Source organism: Brachyhypopomus gauderio, chromosome 4, assembly GCF_052324685.1.
Source record: "Brachyhypopomus gauderio isolate BG-103 chromosome 4, BGAUD_0.2, whole genome shotgun sequence".
NCBI classification, from domain to species: Eukaryota; Metazoa; Chordata; class Actinopteri; order Gymnotiformes; family Hypopomidae; genus Brachyhypopomus; species Brachyhypopomus gauderio.
In genome coordinates, this window is record NC_135214.1 from 25,283,711 (window position 1) to 25,307,264 (window position 23,554).

The 23,554-nt window shown below is 48.6% G+C and overlaps 1 protein-coding gene across 3 annotated transcripts in view; it reads right to left on the reverse strand.

The window, feature by feature from the left end:
- Positions 1 to 23,554, reverse strand: part of ipo11 (importin 11) — a 105,623-nt gene that overhangs the window by 4,474 nt on the left and 77,595 nt on the right. For all 3 annotated transcript variants that reach the window (XM_077003271.1, XM_077003272.1, XM_077003270.1), the window contains 2 exons: positions 20,057 to 20,152; positions 13,610 to 13,694 (listed from right to left, as the gene is read on the reverse strand). In XM_077003271.1, the coding sequence (XP_076859386.1) occupies positions 13,610 to 13,694; positions 20,057 to 20,152 (181 nt within the window). The remainder of the gene's footprint in view (positions 1 to 13,609; positions 13,695 to 20,056; positions 20,153 to 23,554) is intronic.

The following is a 23,554-nucleotide window of genomic DNA, read 5'->3' on the forward strand; positions in this document are numbered from 1 at the left end:
GTGCTCAATTTTCATTTAGCATATGCAAGCAGCAGGCACGACGGAGAAATTTGTTCAAACCAACATGTGTTGTGCCAAATTCCGAGTCCCCTCCTTTGCACACGCATAAAGACGCAACAGATAATTTTACGGAGTTACAGTGACTATAACTTAGTTCATTGAGCACTGTAGTTTTGTCCTAACTAGATATTTAGACATAATACTGCTGTAATACTGTAAAGTCGTGGTCAGAGGTGAACTTCGGTATAGCCAGTGTGTATTTTATTTAAAATAATTAACACCCTTGAGTCACTGTGTCTTTGGACATAGATAATGCCGTGCCGTTTGTTGTGATGGATAATTAAATTCTAGCTCTTATTTATGCATAGAAACATAAATCGACAATATCATATGTAGCATTTTTATGCTCGGATAAACAAGGGAATTTGACACAACACCGGCTGAAAGCCAAAACTCTCGCACATTAAATGCTACAGGCACCGTTCAGAAACTGATCAGTTCAGTTAAATGTACAGTGAGTTCCCGCTTAACGATGGGGTTAGAGATGGAAAAGTCCGTTGTTAAGCGTGACCCTAGATTTAGATACTCTTAGATTGTAAATACAGTATAGAAAAAACGAACAATATTCTCGTGCGTACAGCGTGAGAAAGAGAGATCACGTTGCCGAGATGGGCTGCGGTGGAGGCTGCGCTGCCTCAGCTTATCGTACACAACACTCCACTACACTCCACTACACTCCACTGTGCTGCCACTGCTCCTCCGCACACCGCACAAATTAAAAAGTCGGTCGTAACTCCGGTCTGTCGTTAACCAGACCTGTCATTAAGCGGGGACTCACTGTATTCAATTCAGTAGATATATGCGGCTTATAGCCCGGTGCGACTTATACAACATTTTCCATAAAAAAAAAAAAACCTTGGTAGGTGCGGCTTATATTGAGGTGCGCTCTATAGTTCAGAAAATACGGTATGTTCACTTGAAGTACAGAGTCAAATTTACACACACAAGAGACGAAATGAAAACCTAAAGAAGTTGAGCAGATGCATAATGAAAAGACAAAACTCCCTAACACTACCATACAATAACGACAACACAAAAGACCCAATGAAAAAATATTGCCGGCATTAATGAACTTGTCAATTCTGAATCTATGCGAAGTAATATGTGAACGTTCAGTGAAGCATGAGGCACCACATAAGTACAGTGACATCACAGGAACTGTAAATTTTCAGCTGCAGCAAGACAGATCAATGAATCCCTGATTAATGCTACTGGAGGCGACCTTGGAAAAGCTATAGCATATCAAGCAGATAAACAGACACTAGCGAAGCTGTGCACAGCCCTGACTCAGCCCGACCCAGCCCGACTCTTCTCCAGAACATGAACAATCCCCCATCCTGGAACAGAGCGGCTTCCCGGGCAAGATTGTGATCTTCCTGCTCAGGAAGGAGATTCAGAAACCTCAGATGCTATTTCACCTGTTTGGCGTTTAGACACGAGCAAGACATACCTAGAAAGTCAGCCACAAAACAAGCGAGTTTTTAAAGTTGAAGAACGAAATCAAAATAGTAAACAGGAAGCGGCAAACAAAATGATTAATGACACCTGTGTGCGGTTATGGCTCTGCTCTGGCTGGAAACACACTGGTTTGTCATCATTTTTGTGGAAGGCCAAATTTGTAAGAGTTAAAAATACAAAGTTAATCTCATCTCAGCGTTTTCTGAGCTGTGTGTCCTTATTCCATCTGTGGAAACCAAGAAATGGGAAGTATTTCCATTCTTAATAGCGAGTGTAGCTGCCGTTTAAAAGGGAAATCAGGAAGATGAGGATGTAAATTAGGAAGATGAGGATGTAAATCAGGAAGATGAGGATGTAAATCAGGAAGATGAGGATGTAAATTAGGAAGATGAGGATGTAAATCAGGAAGATGAGGATGTAAATCAGGAAGATGAGGATGTAAATCAGGAAGATGAGGATGGAATATGAAGCCACTGAGTGGTTGCTCCAGATTCCAGTGGGAGCCGTCAAACATGGAATGGTTTTGAAAGCATAACACGGTCCATGTGTTTTTAGTTATTAGAAGTTCATTTAGTTATTAGAGGTTCATGAACTGTTTTAGGTATTAGAGGTTCATAAACGCCTGGGCTTCCTCATGGTGGTGTTCACTCCACTGTGAGTCCCATTAGTTGTGCTGATGACAGGAGAACAGGCAGCCAGGTGCCACATGCCTCCCAGGCTGGTCTGCTGCCTCCCAGGCTGGTCTGCTGCCTCCCAGGCTGGTCTGCTGCCTCCCAGGCTGGTCTGCTGCCTCCCAGGCTGATCTGCTGCCTCCCAGGCTGGTCTGCTTCCGTCTGCCTTTTTCCAGCAGAGCAACCGGAACCATTCATCGAGTTTCCACCAAAATAAACAAGCAACCCTAAATATTCTTTCCCAGCTGGAACTAAATAATACTAACATAACATACAGGGGCATGTCGGGTTGTAAGGGAAAAGTTACTGTGCTGAGTAATTTGCAGTAATTTGTTAGCACATTATGTTGTGCTCAGTGGCATGCTGGGAAACAGAGCAGCAAACCAGATGACTGGGGCACCTGAATTCAGCTGCAGCAACACTGGAAGCTCACCCTGCACGTCAATCGCAGGTGTAACAACACAAGCACTCACAGGTCATCTCGCTCCACCATCTGGTCACTGCGTTTACGTCTGTTCGGACCTCAGTCCACGAAGCCTGCTTGTGCCTGACAAAACCTGGTGCCAAAGTCGGCCGGTTCTCTGACGGCACCAAGGTCCTCAGAAGTGCCAGAAAACTTGCGGTTCCTCGCTGGTGGAAAAGTCACCGGTCCGGTTCACGGGACTCGTCACTCTGAAGCTCCAATATGTTTGTGGTTAAGAGTGGAGAGACACTGTTAGTACCTTCCGGTCACCTCTTATATTCTAGTGAAGGTCAGTATACCCGTTACAGCCACTTTCTAAACATGCTTCTGTGTGGATGAGATGAAACCCAGAAGCTGGGCCAGTTCCTCCATTAGGACGGATGAAAGGTCAGCGCAGTACTCCATATATGAAATACCCTACAGATGAATGGCTGTAATGCAGCAGTTGTACACCTGACCTCAACAGCACTGAAGGGCAGAGACAGGAAGGCCTGAGTCAGCACACCCTGAACACGAGGAACCTTCAACCAGAACGCCAAAGACATCGGTGAACGTGCTGAGCTGAGCGGTTCACTGGGCGGAGCCTCCATCTAATTAAACTCCTCAGTCTCGCAGACTGAGTATGACAAACATTGATCAAAAGTGGGAGTCTCTCAATGAAATCATTAATCTAACACGTCAGTCAATCTGGATTATCACTGACCCTGTGTATTCCTTGTTCTGCAGCCTGTAAATTAGACAGGTGTCCGGATAAGAGCAGGTCTACCAGCAGTGGCTGGTGTTTGCTGGCTCAAACACCTTCCTTACTGACACACCTTCCTTATTAGCTGTACGAGGTTTGGAGTGAGGGAATCCCACAGTGTGATGGTCGGTTTCCCCAGACCACTGTCTGCAGCCTCGTTAGAGCAGCTGAACTCTGGAGACACATCGTTAAGTCGCTAACGAACCAGACGCACAGAAGAGGGCAGCTCTGGAACAGACTGTGGCAAGCCAGTTATATTTTCCTGTGTAGCTGTAAAAAAATGAATGCTGCCATAATCTTTTTATATGGGATAACCTGGAGTTGTAATGCAGTCCATCAAACATCTGAGCAAGCAGACGAGTCCTTATGTGCCCAGACATGGTGAGAGTAGCAATAAACACACACGTAGTTCATAATCTACAGTGCGTAATCTACAGTGCGTAATCTGCATTTAGGCATCCAGCTGCACAATGACTAGATGTCCAAGGCTCTGCTAGAAGCTCTGAGCACTGGATTGATGGAGCTCCTCTTAATTAGGATAAGAGCATCAAGCAGTACTTTATTAGTTCCACAGACTGTCATTATAAGTCTATCATTAAAATTCTATTATGAGGATCATTAAAACTGATAATTGTAAGTACATGATTATTTATGTTGAAAACGTATGACAGGAGGAGTGAGGTATCTTCAGCATGTCTCTTGCTAGATTCGCTTTTTTTATTAAGTACAATAAAAAGAACTGCTTGAAGACTGAGTCTCTCCAAAATGAGATACCTTGACTGAAGGACACCTGGGTTCAGAACCCACCACACCAGAGGTTCAGAACCCACCACACCAGAGGTTCAGAACCCATCACACCAGAGGTTCAGAACCCATCACACCCGGGGTTTAGAACCCACCACACCCGAGGTTCAGAACCCACCAAACCAGAGGTTCAGAACCCATCACACCCGGGGTTCAGACCCCATCACACCCGGGGTTCAGAACCCACTCCACCCGGGGTTTAGAACCCACCACACCCGGGGTTCAGACCCCATCACACCCGGGGTTCAGAACCCAGCACACCCGAGGTTCAGAACCCACCACACTAGAGTTTCAGAATCCACCACACCAGAGGTTCAGAACCCATCACACCCGGGGTTCAGACCCCATCACACCCGGGGTTCAGAACCCACCACACCCGGGGTTTAGAACCCACCACACCCGGGGTTCAGACCCCATCACACCCGGGGTTCAGAACCCAGCACACCCGAGGTTCAGAACCCACCACACTAGAGTTTCAGAATCCACCACACCAGAGGTTCAGAACCCATCACACCCGGGGTTCAGACCCCATCACACCCGGGGTTCAGAACCCACCACACCCGGGGTTTAGAACCCACCACACCCGGGGTTCAGACCCCATCACACCCGGGGTTCAGAACCCAGCACACCCGAGGTTCAGAACCCACCACACTAGAGTTTCAGAATCCACCACACCAGAGGTTCAGAACCCATCACACCCAGGGTTCAGAACCCACCACACCTCTGGTGGAGTGACATCACTCCCAACTCATGGTCGGCTGTGTACGCACACTGGGGTGTGGCATGTGTACACACAGAAGTGGGCGTGGCCTGTGTACACACATGTGGGTGTGGCCTGCATACACACACAAGTGTAGGATGATCTAGACTAGGCCATCGCACTGGAACAGATTCAGCTCCTCCAAAGTTTATCTGCTCGTGTGAATGTAAATAACACTCCATGGGCATGTTTATGATTCCCTCTGAGATACGCCATCTTACATTTACAACAGGGCTTTAATACTTTGAAATAGAAGTTGAGAGAAGTGAAGTTAGTTTTAATTATGTCCTGGATATCCATTAAAATATTGCTGTTCTCAAGAACTGCCCTCTGAACACTGACTACAATAGAATATAGATTAAACTGTGGCTGTGAGTAGGTGTCCATATATAACAGGTTTAGATGACAACTCTCATTCCACATTCATGGGGAGTCAGTCATGCTGTAACGGAAACACATGCAGGGCTTATTGTTTACAAATAAATCCTGTTTATGTCCTTTCCAGAGAGCCTGTAACATGCTCGCACTACATTTATGCTTGGTTTAGATAATGGGAATATCATTCACCCACTATGTGAGCAGTGAGTGTTTCTGTCCATCTCTGCCAACATCACAGGACAGGTGGTCTGACACCGGATAGGTGATCCTACACAGGACAGGACAGGTGGTCCTTCACAGGACGGGTAGTCCTACATCGGACAGGTGGTACTTCACAGGACAGGAGTTACTCCAGAGGACAGGAGTTACTCCAGAGGACAGGAGGTACTCCAGAGGACAGGAGGTACTCCAGAGGACAGGAGGTACTCCAGAAGAGAGGTGGTTCTCCACCAGGTGGTACTTCAAAAGGCTCCACTATGCTTCACATTTTCCCTCTTTACTAACGCTTAATTAACCTCAGTTAAAGACTTGCATGCTAGTTACGTTTATGTTTTATATGTAACGTCCCTCTGAACTTGTGACAAATGTCTTCAATATGCTTCCTTGATTTCAAATAAGAAATACTCATAGAAATCACAACTGTTCAAAGCCTCACACTGTCCTGCAGGGAGAGTGGGTTTATGGGGAGTTAATTGACCAGACAACTTTGCTGATGCTTCAGTACATTACTGTTATTACGAGTGCTGTAGCAGATGGTATTACCTGAACCTCTCTCACAGTGATGGTATTACCTGAACCTCTCTCACAGTGATGGTATTACCTGAACCTCTCTCACAGTGATGCTATTACCTGAACCTCTCTCACAGTGATGGTATTACCTGAACCTCTCTCACAGTGATGGTATTACCTGAACCTCTCTCACAGTGATGGTATTACCTGAACCTCTCTCACAGTGATGGTATTACCTGAACCTCTCTCACAGTGATGCTATTACCTGAACCTCTCTCACAGTGACGGTATTACCTGAACCTCTCTCACAGTGATGGTATTACCTGAACCTCTCTCACAGTGATGCTATTACCTGAACCTCTCTCACAGTGATGGTATTACCTGAACCTCTCTCACAGTGATGGTATTACCTGAACCTCTCTCACAGTGATGGTATTACCTGAACCTCTCTCACAGTGATGCTATTACCTGAACCTCTCTCACAGTGATGGTATTACCTGAACCTCTCTCAGCTAGGCTGACCACGATAGGGCTCTCCTCATGGTAACCCAGCAGTGTACATCTCCTCACAGGTGAGAGACATCAGGCAGGTGAAGAGATGCTCTACACTGTACACAGCCGTCTCGGACAACAGGCGTGACACCTGATCTAGTGTTGTTCACGGTAGCACACGGGTTCAGTGACCATATCAAGCCGACTTAAATGCACTGCACGTGCGCATACGAGTTGGTACTGTTAGGCCCTCCATATCAGGAACAGACATTCCCTTTCAGAGGTCATTTACATATTTCACAAATAATACTGTCATTGGTTCCATCTGGCCAAACCAAATGTGATCAGTATGAAGACCAGTGAATCTTTTTTCATGTTAATTTGACCCTTTTCCCTTGTGTGGCTCACAGAACTCAATTTCCAGAGGTGGGACGTGTCCTGCACCCAATCTGCCACACTCACGTCCATTCAGAGCCGCGTGAGACACTCACACACTCACATCCATTCAGAGCCGCGTGAGACACTCACACACTCACGTCCATTCAGAGCCGCGTGAGACACTCACACACTCACGTCCATTCAGAGCCGCGTGAGACACTCACACACTCACGTCCATTCAGAGCCGCGTGAGACACTCACACACTCACGTCCATTCAGAGCCGCGTGAGACACTCACACACTCACATCCATTCAGAGCCGCGTGAGACACTCACACACTCACGTCCATTCAGAGCCGCGTGAGACACTCACACACTCACTGAAAAGAGTGTGAAAATGGTTCACAGCTTTCACCAGGCAAGGTTCTCCACAGAAGACACAGGGAGATTACATCTTTTTACACAACGGAAGTATAATTTACTCGCAGGTACACACACACTCACACGGTTTACTGCCAGATACACGCATGCACACACACACACACACACACACACACACACACACACACACACACACACACACACACACACACACACACGGTTTACACCATAGGTACACATACACGTGGGCAGCTGCAGAGTAAAACAGATTACAGTTGGCCAACAAGATATCCAAAAGAGGGCTCATAAATATTCCCCACACACACAACAAGCAGACTGTATATTTGGCGCAAAAGCATTTCAGGGCTGACAACCTTTGGCAAAAAGTCAAGAGTAACTTGAATTAATATTCAGAGTGGCTGTTGTCATTAGAGTTCCCCAAAGCATAAACATATCACTGAAGGACCAGTGTATGAGGGATCTAGCCTTCTAGGTCTGGGAAAAGCACCGCACTCCTAACACAAATCAATCTTGAGGGTTGGGTGGAGGGGGTGTTGGGTGGAGGGGGGGGGGGGTGTTGCTGGTTGTAGCTGTATTTCGTTACGTTCATCGATAACGTCTCCACAGCCAAGAACTAATTTGCCATTTTAAATCTAAGGCCTGCTTCCAGGAGTCTGAGAACACAGTGCCACATGGTTTCACTCTCGCTACAGGAGTGCTCTCCACCGAGCTCACCCTGCAGAGTGCTCCCACTCACCACACACCACGGAACCTCAGCAACATTTTGGTCGTAAAAACATTTGAGAAAATTCCACAAAACAACTGAAGCTCAGAGCTCCTCTGATTGGTCAGGTCGGCGTGATGATGCACCCGGTAAAAATTAAATTAACCAATTAAGACTTTTAAATTGAATCAAACTAGCAGACAATCTGTTGTGAATGCCATACCTGTCACGTTACGGTCCCCGAACCCTTCCTTTTGGGGCGTGTGTTAACGTTGTCTGTGTCTACTCGTCTGCGTCAGTGTAGCTCCGTGGGTGCGGGTGCGTCTTGTCATTATCCGTCTCACCTGTGGCTCGTCTCGTCATCACGTGGGGTTGATGTGGTCTGTCCATTTAATGTGCGTTCGCGCAGTGTCTTGTGCTCGTCGTTGTCTACAGTCTACACGTTGCTGTGTGAGTGTTTCTGTTCTCCGTGCGCTATTGCGCAATATCTGTTAAATAAAGTGACGTCTGTTACGCAAAGCAAGGATCCCGTGTCTCATCCTTCGCCGCGAGCCGCGCGTCACAGAACGACGAGCCGACAAGAGACACCAAACCATGCCAGGCTACACCACCCGACCTAAGAAGGGGAGGAGGCCCAGCAAGCACCACCACGCCTCTTCCCCTGCACAGCACCGCGGAGCCCCCGTCACCCTCGAAGCGATGCAGCAGGATCCGTTATGTGCGGTTATGCTGCTTCGGGCTCGGGAAGCCAGGACTGAGGAGTTGGCGGACTATTTCCGCGAGACCGCGTTGCGGTTTTGGAAGGAGCGTCACCCCTCTCCCTCCAAGGACCTCTCACCTCTGCGGGTAGGCTCCCTCGAGCTCTGCTCCACGGAGAAGACCCCCGAGAGCGAGTTCGAGGGGGCGGACTCTCCGGACGAGGAAGAAGAGGAAGAGGACAGTTCACCCTCTATATGCTCCGCACCCACCATAGATTATGACGAGGGAGAAGAGGAGGTGGACTATCCCCACTCCGTGTGCTCCGCCCCAACCGAATACTACGGCGGGGAGGAGGAGGACTACCCTCCATCAGTGTATTCCGATCCCACCATAGACTACGGTGAGGAGGAGGGGTCCTACACCGAGGAGGAGGGCTACATCCCTCCGCCCGTAGGTCCCTCTACCACCGTGGAGGAAGGCGGAGAGGAGTATGACGAGGAGGAGTACCCTCCGTCGGAGTGCTCCGCATACCCTGAGGAAGAGGGCTCCTATACCGAGGAGGAAGAGGAGAGCCCTCCCCCCTCGGAACTGTCCGCCGGGACGGTGAAGAGGAGGAGGTTTCCAGAGGCGGGCTCGTCTCCCGAGCGCTCCCCAGCCAGCTACATGGACTGTTCCCGGGGTGGCAGCTCGGGGCAGCCCATGAGCTGGAGCCGTGGCAGTGAGGAAGATATGGAAGCAGAGGAGGCCCCTCCCACTGCCAGGTCCGGAGGGAGATCCCCGGGTGAAGGATTCCCGTACGGCCCACCGAGGGGCGGGACCAGCCGCGCTGCACCTGACGCGTCCGCCAGCCGCGGTGCACCTGACGCGTCCGCCAGCCGCGGTGCACCTGACGCGTCCGCCAGCCGCGGTGCACCTGACGCGTCCGCCAGCCGCGCTGCACCTGACGCGTCCGCCAGCCGCGCTGCGCCCGGTGGAGGGTTTGCAGCGAGGGCAGGAGGAGGACCGCCCACCGCAGCGCCTGCAGCCCCAGCAGCTCCCGGTCTCTCTCCCCTGATCGCTCTCCTCCTGGCGCGCAGCCTGGCGCCACTGTCATGTGTGTCCGTTCCTGTTTTCGTATGTATTCCCGTATGTCTGCCTAATCTCCTTTTCCCTTTCGTGCCTCTGTGTGTTAATGTTCCTGTTTGTGTGTTTGTAAATGTCCCGTTAAATGTGTCTAACGTGTTTTCCCCGGTCTTCCCAGGGAGGGTGTTCTAGGCTGTTCGTGGCGGATTCTCCACCGAGGGCGGTCATCTCCCAGACGCAGGACTGGGCGCTTCGGATCCGCCCATCGACGTGGGTTCGGGGCACTCGGTCCTGTTGGCACCCCGGGACGGGTAGTGCCCTTGGTGGGGGCGTCTGTCACGTTACGGTCCCCGAACCCTTCCTTTTGGGGCGTGTGTTAACGTTGTCTGTGTCTACTCGTCTGCGTCAGTGTAGCTCCGTGGGTGCGGGTGCGTCTTGTCATTATCCGTCTCACCTGTGGCTCGTCTCGTCATCACGTGGGGTTGATGTGGTCTGTCCATTTAATGTGCGTTTGCGCAGTGTCTTGTGCTCGTCGTTGTCTACAGTCTACACGTTGCTGTGTGAGTGTTTCTGTTCTCCGTGCGCTATTGCGCAATATCTGTTAAATAAAGTGACGTCTGTTACGCAAAGCAAGGATCCCGTGTCTCATCCTTCGCCGCGAGCCGCGCGTCACAATACCAAGCTCATCCCTTTACCACATTTCTTTGTGAGGCATATCTGACAACTCTAGGCCGAGAGGTGTGGCTGACAAGATAAACCCGTGTGATGGCACACAATCTCATGGATCAGAACATCCACACTGACATGAACTGGTCTACATAAGAGTTTTAATCAATTGCAAAAAATCAGATCTCTGCCGTAAGCACCTTTGAATGGTCACTGATCTGAGATCAATGTTTAAGGAGTGCTCAGACAAGAGGGCGGGACGAGTTTTAGGGTGGGGGAGGGGGGTGTTATTGGCTGGCAGAGGGTTTGAAATCTACAGATGGTACAAATATTTAACTGCAAATTAGAATAATAGATAATTGGCAACAAAGATTAACCAGTGAAATCCTACCAAAGGAAAAAAACGACACATTTTGTGTAGGTGTTTGTGGTAGTATAGTGTAGTGCCACAGTCTACCGGCACTACAATATACTACCACAAACACTATCACTAACAAACGCCAACACCCCCACAGATACTAACACTACCACAAACACCATCACTGCCACAAACACTATCACTAACACAAGCACCATCACAAACACCATCACTAACACAAGCACCATCACTGCCACAAACACCATCACTGCCACAAACACTATCACTAACACAAACACTATCACAAACACAAACACTATCACAAACACCATCACTGCCACAGACACCATCACTAACACAAACACTATCACTAACAAACGCCAACACCTCCACAGATACTAACACTACCACAAACACCATCACTGCCACAAACACCATCACTGTCACAAACACCATCACTGCCACAAACACTATCACTAACACAAGCACCATCACAAACACCATCACTGCCACAGACACCATCACTGTCATAAACACTATCACTAACACAAACACTAAAACAAACACAAAACACTAAAGCAAACACTATCACTAACACTATCACTAACACAAACATGCTCCAAATACCACAGCTTAGAATACAAGCACAACGAAACTGAGCTTGACCAATTAATGGATCAGTCGTCGTCTGGGGGAAGCAGGTGTTCATCCTGCAGCTGCTAATGAGACCTCGTTAACTTCCCCACCACAGGTAGATGCTGGCAACCCAGCACCACCTAATCAGAGCAGCCCAATCCAAACATTACAGTGTGGTGTTTCAGGTCCAGAACCATAGACACTCTTAAGACAGTCCACAGGGACTGTGTGAGCAGTACCAGAGAGATGATCAGTGAGGGAACCTGCTCTACAAGCACACAGCTACAGTGGACCCGCTCTACAAGCACACAGCTACAGTGGACCCGCTCTACAAGCACACAGCTACAGTGGACCCGCTCTACAAGCACACAGCTACAGTGGACCCGCACTAAAAGCACACAGCTACAGTGGACCCGCTCTACAAGCACACAGCTACAGTGGACCCGCTCTACAAGCACACAGCTACAGTGGACCCGCACTACAAGCACACAGCTACAGTGGACCCGCTCTACAAGCACACAGCTACAGTGGACCCGCTCTACAAGCACACAGCTACAGTGGACCCGCTCTACAAGCACACAGTCACAGTGGACCCGCTCTACAAGCACACAGCTACAGTGGACCCGCTCTACAAGCACACAGCTACAGTGGTCCCGCACTACAAGCACACAGCTACAGTGGACCCACGCTACAAGCTACAGCTACACCTGCTTCTTAATTAAAGCAATAACTGTAATGGACTGATGGAGAAGAAACATTACATCAGAGCCGGCCACACGGTTCCCTTCAAAACCCACAAGTGGCGTCTGCAGGAGCAGAGGAGGGAAAGTCCCACGCAAACATCCACAGAGGCATCAGCAAACACACACTGTATCCACGACTATCTGCACATGTAAAAGTGCACCAACGTGTCACTGAGACTGGGACACTTGTGTGTGCACACAGTGAGAGTGAGGTGGGTGGCTGAATCTGAATTGGGACCAATGAAAAGTCGAATTCCGGCTGAGAGGTGGGGTTAGATGAGATTTAAGAACATTTTCTAAGGGATGACAGATGCCCAGTCTGCTGCTCTCTCCTTCACTACTGGTATCTCTTCCTTCACTGCTGGTATCTTCTTCTTCACTGCTGGTCTCCTCTGATACTGTATTGACTGTTCTCTCCTGCATCCCTACTGTTCTCTCCCGCCTTTGTACTTATCCCTCCTGTTTCTGTAGCGATCTCTCCTGCTTCTGTACAGGTCTCTCCTGCTTCCGTACTGGTCTTTCCTGCTTCCGTACTGGTTTCTCCTGCTTCTGTACTGGTCTCTCCTGGAAGGCTCGGTGGTGAGGACCTCGCCCCACGGGTGCGCACACAGTCCCAGACACCAAGCATGCCGTCAGGACACGGGCACACACCGCTGACGTAGAACCATGGACATAAACCCGAGGCAGGGCAGCCCATTCAGGCCCCGGCGCTTTGTAAGCAGCCCAAAGTGGAAGACGCTCTCGTCTACCGTCCGACGTGCAAAGGCACTCTATCATTCAGGAAAGGTCACCACTCACTCACACTCAATACAGAACACGTGCACATATCAAACAGCACCATTAATTTTTAATAGTCAAACCACTATAAGAAGCAACATGCGTCCAGAGTCAGAGCCCTGGGGGACCTGTGCCGATCGCTGGCCTAGTGTGGGATGTTCGGTGGGGGTTCCTGCCTGGGTGAGGGATTGTGCTCCTGCATTACGTCACGGCTATGTGCACATAACAGCTTTAACCTTCCAAACTCCAGGCTCACTATAGTTATTCATCTCAGGCAGCAACTACAACACATCACTCAGGAAGCAGTAATCTACTATAAAAGATGTGAGGTGTGAAGAGTGTGGGATCTCCAGTGGGTCTGGGCTGTGAGGGGGATCACAGGTCCGGCTCAAAGGTTTGTTTTGGGTTTAAGAGCCGTCCCAAAGTTCCTGAAAAAAGTGATATTGCAAAACAAGGAAACATTTAAATCCATGGTGTTAACAAGGGTTCTCTATGGTGCTAACAAACGTTCTCCATGGTGTTATCAAGGGTTTGTGTGTTGCCTCACTTTGCTCTGACCCCTCTGACCCCATCAATCATCACCAGGAGTGTGTAACCCTATAACCCCTGACCCCGTGCTCAACACTCACCAGTTTTATCCTCTTGTCTTGCTCTGTCGGAGGCTCATCATCATCAGACAACTTGGGCTCCTCCAAGTGACTCATAAGCATACAACTGAGTAAGAGAGAGGGAGAGAGAGGGAGAGGGAGAGAGAGAGAGAGAGAGAGAGAGAGAGAGAGAGAGAGAGAGAGAGAGAGAGAGAGAGAGAAAGAGAGAGTGAGACCACCCAAGAACTATGCAATGACCACACAATAACCACTACCCTGACTCACAATAAAAAGCTACCCTGACTCTCATAATAACCACTACCCTGACTCACACAATAACTACTACTCTAACTCACACAATAACCACTACCCTGACTCTCACAATAACCACTACCCTGACTCACTCTGACTCACACAATAACCACTACCCTGACACTAGGGCTGCCACAAACGATTATTTTAATAGTCGACTAATCACCGGTTAATTTTTACGATTAGTCGACTAGTCGGATTGTACGTTAATTGAATATAAAACATACAGCTTATCACACTAGAATGCAACTGCTATTATATAACCATCATTAGATTTCAGCTATAACTAAAAATAAAAACAATTAAGATCATAGTTCATTAAACCTTTAATGAAATATGCAGCTTGTTGCAACAAACAATTATTAAAATAAGGATAAGGCACTGCCTTAAAAAACACAAAAATAAATAGGCCTACATTAATAAAGGGTTCTGGACCCATAGTATTGTTAACCTTGTAAACCCTGTAAAGCTGCTTTGCGACAACTTGAGTTGTTAAAAGCGCTATACAAATAAACTGATTGATTGATTGAATAAAGAATTTTTCTTTAGGTTTTTCTTTCTTTCATTAGTCTCTGGCATCAAACTTCGCTACATTTAAATCAAATTAGGTAGGGACCTGAAACTAAGGAGTTATTCACAAAAATAAAGTTTTGGTCTCACTGACGTTACAGAAAATACACGAATGCATGCTAAGGCTAATTACAGTTGTGATCAAATTTATTCAACCCCCAATGCTGCGAAGGGTTTTATGGAATTCAGTGCACATTTGTAATTGTGTTCATAATGAAATCTTACAAGGACTTGTTAAAGAACTAAATGCAACTAAGATAGCATCAATTTTTTTTGTCATAAAGTATTAAATGGCCTTTTTGTGATTTCTTCATTGACACAATTATTCAACCCCTTTACGACTACCACTCCTAAGAACAGAGGTTCATTCCAGTGTTTTCCATCAGGTATTGAAAACATCTGTGGATGTCAACGAGCAGCAATCAAGCATGATAAGCACCAATTAGGCAGATTTAAAAGGACTGTGATACTCAGCTCCTTCTAGACATCTACTGGTGTGTTTCCAAGCATGGTGAAGGCAAGAGAATGGTCCCAGAAGACAAGAGAAGAGGTTATTGCTCTTCACAAGAATGGCAATGGATATAAAAAGATTGCGAAGTTGTTAAATATTCCAAGAGACACTATCAGAAGTATCATTCGCAAGTTCAAGTTAAAGGGCACAGTGGAAACGTTACCTGGTCGTGGCAGAAAGAAGATCCTGACCGCGACTGCTGTGCGCTACCTGAAGCGTAATGTGGAGAAAAATCCCCGCGTGACTGCTAAGGAACTGAAAAAAGACCTGTCAGATGTGGGCACTGAAGTTTCAGCTCAGACAATAAGGCGCGCACTGCATAACGAAAACCTCCATGCCAGAACGCCCAGACGCACCCCCTTGCTGACTCCAAAGAACAAGAAAAGTCGACTGCAGTATGCCAAAAGTCATGTGGACAAGCCACAAAGGTTTTGGAACAGTGTACTGTGGTCAGATGAAACTAAATTAGAACTGTTTGGGACAATGGACCAGCGCTATGTTTGGAGAAGGAAGAACCAGGCTTATGAACAAAAGAACACCTTGCCTACTGTGAAGCATGGCGGGGGGTCAATTATGCTTTGGGGCTGTTTTGCTTCTAATGGTACAGGAAAGCTTCAACGTGTGCAGGGTACCATGAATTCCCTTCAGTACCAGGAGATCTTGGAGGAAAATGTGATGGAGTCAGTCACAAACCTGCGGCTTGGGAGACGTTGGACCTTCCAACAGGACAATGATCCGAAGCACACATCCAAGTCCACTAGAGCATGGTTGAACATGAAAGGCTGGAACATTCTAGAGTGGCCATCGCAATCACCAGACTTAAATCCAATTGAGAACCTCTGGTGGGACCTAAAGAAGGCAGTTGCAGTGCGCAAGCCTAAGAATGTGACTGAACTGGAGGCTTTTGCCCATGAAGAATGGGCTAAGATACCCATAGGTCGCTGCAAGACACTTGTGTCAAGCTATGCTTCACGCTTGAAAGCTGTCATAACTGGAAAAGGATGTTGTACTAAGTACTAAAAAATAATGTCACTAGGGGGTTGAATAAAACTGATAATGATGTGAGCACAGTAAAGACATTTGTGGTTATTCCATCATAAATATTATGTTATGTTTGTCTAATTTATAAGTGCCTCTTTGATATAATTGTAAATAAGATGACTGAAATGATCAAAATCAATGTCAATCTGGCCAAAACACTTTATTTCAGTGGGGGTTGAATAAATTTGATCACAACTGTAAACCAATCGCCATCACTAATGTTAACTTTTACAGCTACAGTGATAAGCAGGGTTGCTATGGAGTCAAATTAGGGTCTTTAATGGTGACGAAAAAATAATAATATCGCAAATATAAGATTAGCATTTTGCATTTTACGTTCCTAATTTGTTTCTGCAATACTTTCCCTCTTTTGCGTTTCTTTCTTTTCTTTGCGTTTCACATTTTATGTTGCTGCTTTTTTTTGCAATACTTTCTCCCTTTTGCGTTTCTTTTTTTTGTTTGCGCGTCACTGCTTTTCTTTGCGTCTCGCATTTTACGTTCATAATTTTTTTTTGCGCTTCTCTCTTTTCTTTGCTCTGGTTTTACCCTCTGTGTGGGGGCGGGGAAAGAGGCGTGGCCAAGAGCGAAAGGCGTGCTGTGAATGTTCAGCGTCATCAGTTGAACCGTCACACAGCGCGGCAATTTGGTTACTGGTATCATGGCAGACGGTCGCCCAGCTGGACTACAGGTATATGCGTGCAGACATAGACATCAGGTGCTAAAGCACCACCAACTCTGCCCTTTATCAACGAAAGTGCCCTTTTAAAACGTCGTTTAAAAATATATATTATTATTATTATTATTATTAACATTTTTTGAAATGATCTTTTGAAAACCTGAGCGAATAAAAACAATGCCCTGAAATGCGCCACCACCTCACACACACACCCGACCTCTCTCTTCCTTTAACACCAGATGCGCTGCAGCAGCAGTTCAGTTCAGTGGAAGGAAGCTGAACTGACGCTGAACGTTCACAGCACGCCTTTCGCTCTTGGCCACGCCTCTTTCCCGGCCCCCACTCAGAGGGTAAAACCGGAGCAAAGAAAAGAGAGAAGCGCAAAAAAAAATTATGAACGTAAAATGCGAGATGCAAAGAAAAGCAGTGACGCGCAAACAAAAGAAAGAAACGCAAAAGGGAGAAAGTATTGCAAAAAAAAAGCAGCAACAGAAAATGTGAAACGCAAAGAAAAGAAAGAAACGCAAAAGAGGGAAAGTATTGCAGAAACAAATTAGGAACGTAAAATGCAAAATGCTAATCTTATATTTGCGATATGTTTTTTTTTCGTCACCATTAAAGACCCTAATTTGACTCCATAGGTTGCCAACTCTCACGCATTGAGAGTGAGACACACGCATTTGACCGTCTTCACACGCTCACACACCACACATCCGATATCTCACGCCGAAAAAAAAGTTGGCAACCCTGCGATAAGTAAGTACTAAGTTAACGCTCTGTTTATGGTAACTTTAGCAGCTAACGAGCAATTTAGATTACAGAGATGACGGTCCCTATTCATCATTGTCACAAGTAGCCACAACATGCTTCAGGTACGTGGTTGTGCTGCCGTGGAAGGCAAGTTCTGCCTTGCAGATATTGCACGCGTTTCGGAACCCGACTACGGAAAATGATCCCACACTTTTGAGTTCCGTAGCCGGGTAGCCACGATACCAGAGCCTATCTGTATAACGTCCTGGGATGTCGTCAACTGTCTACCCCGGTTTCCACTAAACTGCGCATGTGCGTCAAGGACAGAAACGCAGACGCAGCAGTGGAAACTGTCGCAGCAGTTTGGAGAGGAAAAAAAACGACGCATCGACTAATAAATTAGTCGTCGACTATTTTAGTAGTCGACATAGTCGTGACTAGTCGACTAATCATGGCAGCCCTACCTGACACTCACAATAACCACTACCCTGACACTCACAATAACCACTACCCTGACTCTCACAATAACCACTACCCTGACTCACTCTGACTCACACAATAACCACTACCCTGACACTCACAATAACCACTACCCTGACTCTCACAATAACCACTACCCTGACTCTCACAATAACCACTACCCTGACTCACTCTGACTCACACAATAACCACTACCCTGACTCACTCTGACTCACACAATAACCACTACCCTGACTCTCACAATAACCACTACCCTGACTCACTCTGACTCACACAATAACCACTACCCTGACTCTCACAATAACCACTACACTGACTCTCACAATAACCACTACCCTGACTCACACAATAACACTACCCTGACTCACTCTGACTCACACAATAACCACTACCCTGACTCACTCTAACTCACACAATAACCACTACTGTGACTCACACAATAACACTACCCTGACTCTCACAATAACCACTACTGTGACTCACACAATAACACTACCCTGTCTCTCACAATAACCACTACTGTGACTCACACAATAACACTACCCCGTCTCTCACAATGCACCAGACTGATACATGAGTGTCAGTGTGGATCCATCAGCTGTGTCACTGACAAATGTCCCAACTCAGATGAGTACCCCCCCCTCCATTCTGCTCCACCTACCCCAGCACCACACCTCCTCCACCAAACCCCACCTACCCCAGCACCACACCTCCTCCATCAAACCCCACCTACCCCAGCACCACACCTCCTCCATCAAACCCCACCTACCCCAGCACCACACCTGCTCCACCAAACCCCACCTACCCCAGCACCACACCTCCTCCATCAAACCCCACCTACCTCAGCACCACACCTCCTCCATCAAACCCCACCTACCCCAGCACCACACCTCCTCCATCAAACCCCACCTACCTCAGCACCACACCTCCTCCATCAAACCCCACCTACCCCAGCACCACACCTCCTCCATCAAACCCCACCTACCCCAGCACCACACCTCCTCCATCAAACCCCACCTACCTCAGCACCACACCTCCTCCACCAAACCCCACCTACCCCAGCACCACACCTCCTCCATCAAACCCCACCTACCCCAGCACCACACCTCCTCCACCAAACCCCACCTACCCCAGCACCACACCTCCTCCATCAAACCCCACCTACCTCAGCACCACACCTCCTCCACCAAACCCCACCTACCCCAGCACCACACCTCCCCCACCAAACCCCACCTACCCCAGCACCACACCTGCTCCACCAAACCCTACCTACCCCAGCACCACACCTGCTCCACCAAACCCCACCTACCCCAGCACCACACCTCCTCCATCAAACCCCACCTACCCCAGCACCACACCTGCTCCACCAAACCCCACCTACCCCAGCACCACACATGCTCCACCAAACCCCACCTACCCCAGCACCACACCTGCTCCACCAAACCCCACCTACCCCAGCACCACACGTGCTCCACCAAACCCCACCTACCCCAGCACCACACGTGCTCCATCAAACCCCACCTACCCCACCTCTCCGTGTTGTCAGTGGGCTTTGGTTAGGTCTAGAACTTTAAGTTCTTTCTAATGTTTAGCCATGCCACATTATAACATCTCTGTATAACTTACACTTATGTAAGTTAGCGACCAAACACCGTTCACACATTTGCATACCAGATAATAAATCATTCAGCAAACTCCAGGGTGACTGAGGTCAAGACAAAAACATTTATTTAATTTATTTGATCTTTTTAAGCATTCCCTTCACGCCCACCCTCACACACACGCAGTGCGGTCACACTCACACACAGCACGGTCACACACACACACAGAGGTCACACTTGGACGCAGTGCGGTCACACTCACACACACGGCGCGGTCACACACACACACACACACACACACAGAGCGGTCACACTTGGACGCAGTGCGGTCACACACACACACAGTGCGGTCACACACACACACACACACACACTGTGCGGTCACACACACACACACACTGTGCGGTCACACACACACACACACACACACACACACACACACACACACACACACACACACACACACACACACACACACACAGAGCGGTCACACTTGGACGCAGTGTGGTCACACACGGCGCGGCCACACACTGGGAAGGCAGACTCACTCTCTGAAGGTTCCTGTCTCGGGGTCTTCAGTCATCACGTCGTGCAACGCCTCCACACAGATGTTAATGATCCCGCAAAACTTGTCCTGAATCACGCTGAAAAATGTACATAGGGGTTAGCAGATATTACAAAATATAAACACAACAAAACACAAGAAAACAACACACAGGAAAACACAATAACACAGGAAAATACAACAACACACAGGACCCTTCACAAACACCCAATGAAGAGCCCTCACAAATATTAAAAACAATTGTGGAATTCATAAAAAAATAACAGTGGATCTCTAATTATTAAGGATTTTTTGTTTTGACAAAGAAAGGCTTATTCATGATATCAAGTGGGAAATACTATCTCAAAGAAGTAACCACACACACACACACACACACACACACACACACAGTCCATAGCTGCTAGACCAATGGGTGGTGCAGTAAACCAGATACATTTCAAATAATTAAACTCTAATAAAGATTTAATGATAATAATAGTTATTTTCAGTCTTATGACACATGAAATTGGAAATTCAATTCTATAAATACTGATGATCGTGAGGGTGTGGTGAATGCTAATGTTCGCCTAAAGTTGGCGTACCACAGAAGAAACACTGAAGTCATAAATCCTTTAATAGGCAGGGAGGTTCACATCTCACCGTCTACAGATATTCAACTACAGCACGAGCGCCTTCTGAACAAGCCTTTATACTCCTGGCTCCTCCTTCTACCTGTCTCTGTCTCCTGGGACTCCCCTGTCTCTGTCTCCCGGGACTCCACCGTCTCTGTCTCCCGGGACTCCCCTGTCTCTGTCTCCCGGGACTCCCCTGTCCATCTAGGCTGGTGACGTGCCAGACCACCTGACTTCGTCACAATGATGATACACAATTTATCATGTTAGCGATACAATATTGCTATATTGCACCATCCGTATTGAAGGGCTAAGCTGATGTGTCTTGTTGATGGTGCTGGGATGAGTCTGGGGTTGATGGTGGGGTTGATGGTGCAGGCATATACTATAGAGCTCAGGAACTATTACCAGCATTTCTGCAGCAGACCAAATAATCTCCATTCAAAGTTTCACACCACCTATCACACACAGCTCCTCCATCACAGACTTAATAATGCTTCCCACTTTAATAACTATTGTGGAGCATAATACCGGCCTTATCTCAACCTGCTGATATGTAAGGGGAACTCTGCCTCTGTTACCGTGGTTGCTATGGTAACCCATCAAAGAGACATCATATTAAAGATTTCTTATCATTTCCCCCCAGACGTGACCAAAAGGTCCATATGTGAGCAAATCAGCAAGAAACCAGCAAGATAACTTTGCAGATCATTACATCTACACAACATTTCCCTGCTCAGTCACCTCACATAAGGGCATGATGACCTCACACCGGGTCACGGTGACCTTGCATAGGGTGTGTGATGACCTCACACAGGGGCGCAGTGACCTCACACTATTCCTATGCAGTGGGAATGGGAGCACGGGAATCAGCATGAGCTGCAGCCGGGCTGAAAGAACCGGACTGGACTGGAGCGGACCAAACCTGACCAGATCAAACCAGATCAGATCAGACCAGACCAGAGCGACCTGGCAGCCTGACAGCGCCCCATCACGCAGAACTTCCTGTTTCTTTGGTTTGCAGACATCTACAGACCACACCACATCGCCACTGTCCGCTCACCACAGACACTTCTGAAGACGAGCAGGGCGTGGCGGGGCAGGACAGGGCGGGGTGGGAAATGACAGGGCGTGGCGGGGCAGGACTGGGTGGGGTGGGAAAGGACAGGGCAGTGCGGGGCAGGGCAACGATGCCTGCAGCCATAATAGTGTGACTCACGGCACCAGGCTTCTGCAGGACACCATTCCAGCTGTCCCCCACCATTACAGGTGTCCCCCACCATTCCAGGTGTCCTCCAACATTACAGCTGTCCTCCACCATTACAGCTGTCCCCCACCATTCCAGCTGTCCCCCACCATTACAGCTGTCCCCCACCATTACAGCTGTCCCCCACCATTACAGCTGTCCTCCACCATTGCAGCTGTCCCCCACCATTGCAGCTGTCCCCCACCATTGCAGCTGTCCCCCAACATTGCAGCTGTCCCCCACCATTGCAGCTGTCCCCCACCATTGCAGCTGTCCCCCACCATTACAGCTGTCCTCCACCATTGCAGCTGTCCCCCACCATTGCAGCTGTCCTCCACCATTACAGCTGTCCCCCACCATTACAGCTGTCCTCCACCATTACAGCTGTCCCCCACCATTCCAGCTGTCCCCCACCATTACAGGTGTCCCCCACCATTACAGCTGTCCTCCAACATTACAGCTGTCCCCCACCATTACAGCTGTCCCCCACCATTACAGCTGTCCCCCACCATTGCAGCTGTCCCCCAACATTGCAGCTGTCCCCCAACATTACAGCTGTCCCCCACCATTGCAGCTGTCCCCCACCATTGCAGCTGTCCCCCACCATTGCAGCTGTCCTCCACCATTGCAGCTGTCCCCCACCATTACAGCTGTCCCCCACCATTACAGCTGTCCTCCACCATTACAGCTGTCCCCCACCATTCCAGCTGTCCTCCACCATTGCAGCTGTCCTCCACCATTGCAGCTGTCCCCCACCATTGCAGCTGTCCCCCACCATTGCAGCTGTCCTCCACCATTGCAGCTGTCCCCCACCATTGCAGCTGTCCCCCACCATTACAGCTGTCCCCCACCATTACAGCTGTCCTCCACCATTACAGCTGTCCTCCACCATTACAGCTGTCCCCCAACATTACAGCTGTCCCCCAACATTACAGCTGTCCTCCACCATTACAGCTGTCCTCCACCATTACAGCTGTCCCCCACCATTACAGCTGTCCCCCACCATTACAGCTGTCCTCCACCATTACAGGTGTCCCCCACCATTACAGCTGTCCCCCACCATTACAGCTGTCCTCCAACATTACAGCTGACCCCCACCATTACAGCTGTCCCCCAACATTGCAGCTGTCCCCCACCATTACAGGTGTCCCCCACCATTACAGCTGTCCCCCACCATTCCAGCTGTCCCCCACCATTCCAGCTGTCCCCCACCATTACAGCTGTCCCCCACCATTCCAGCTGTCCCCCACCATTCCAGCTGTCCCCCACCATTCCAGCTGTCCCCCACCATTACAGCTGTCCTCCACCATTGCAGCTGTCCTCCACCATTGCAGCTGTCCTCCACCATTGCAGCTGTCCCCCACCATTAAAGGTGTCCCGCACCATTACAGGTGTCCCGCACCATTACAGCTGTCCTCCAACATTACAGCTGTCCTCCACCATTACAGGTGTCCCCCACCATTACAGCTGTCCCCCACCATTACAACTGTCCTCCACCATTCCAGCTGTCCCCCACCATTACAGCTGTCCTCCACCATTACAGCTGTCCTCCACCATTGCAGCTGTCCCCCACCATTGCAGCTGTCCCCCACCATTGCAGCTGTCCTCCAACATTACAGCTGTC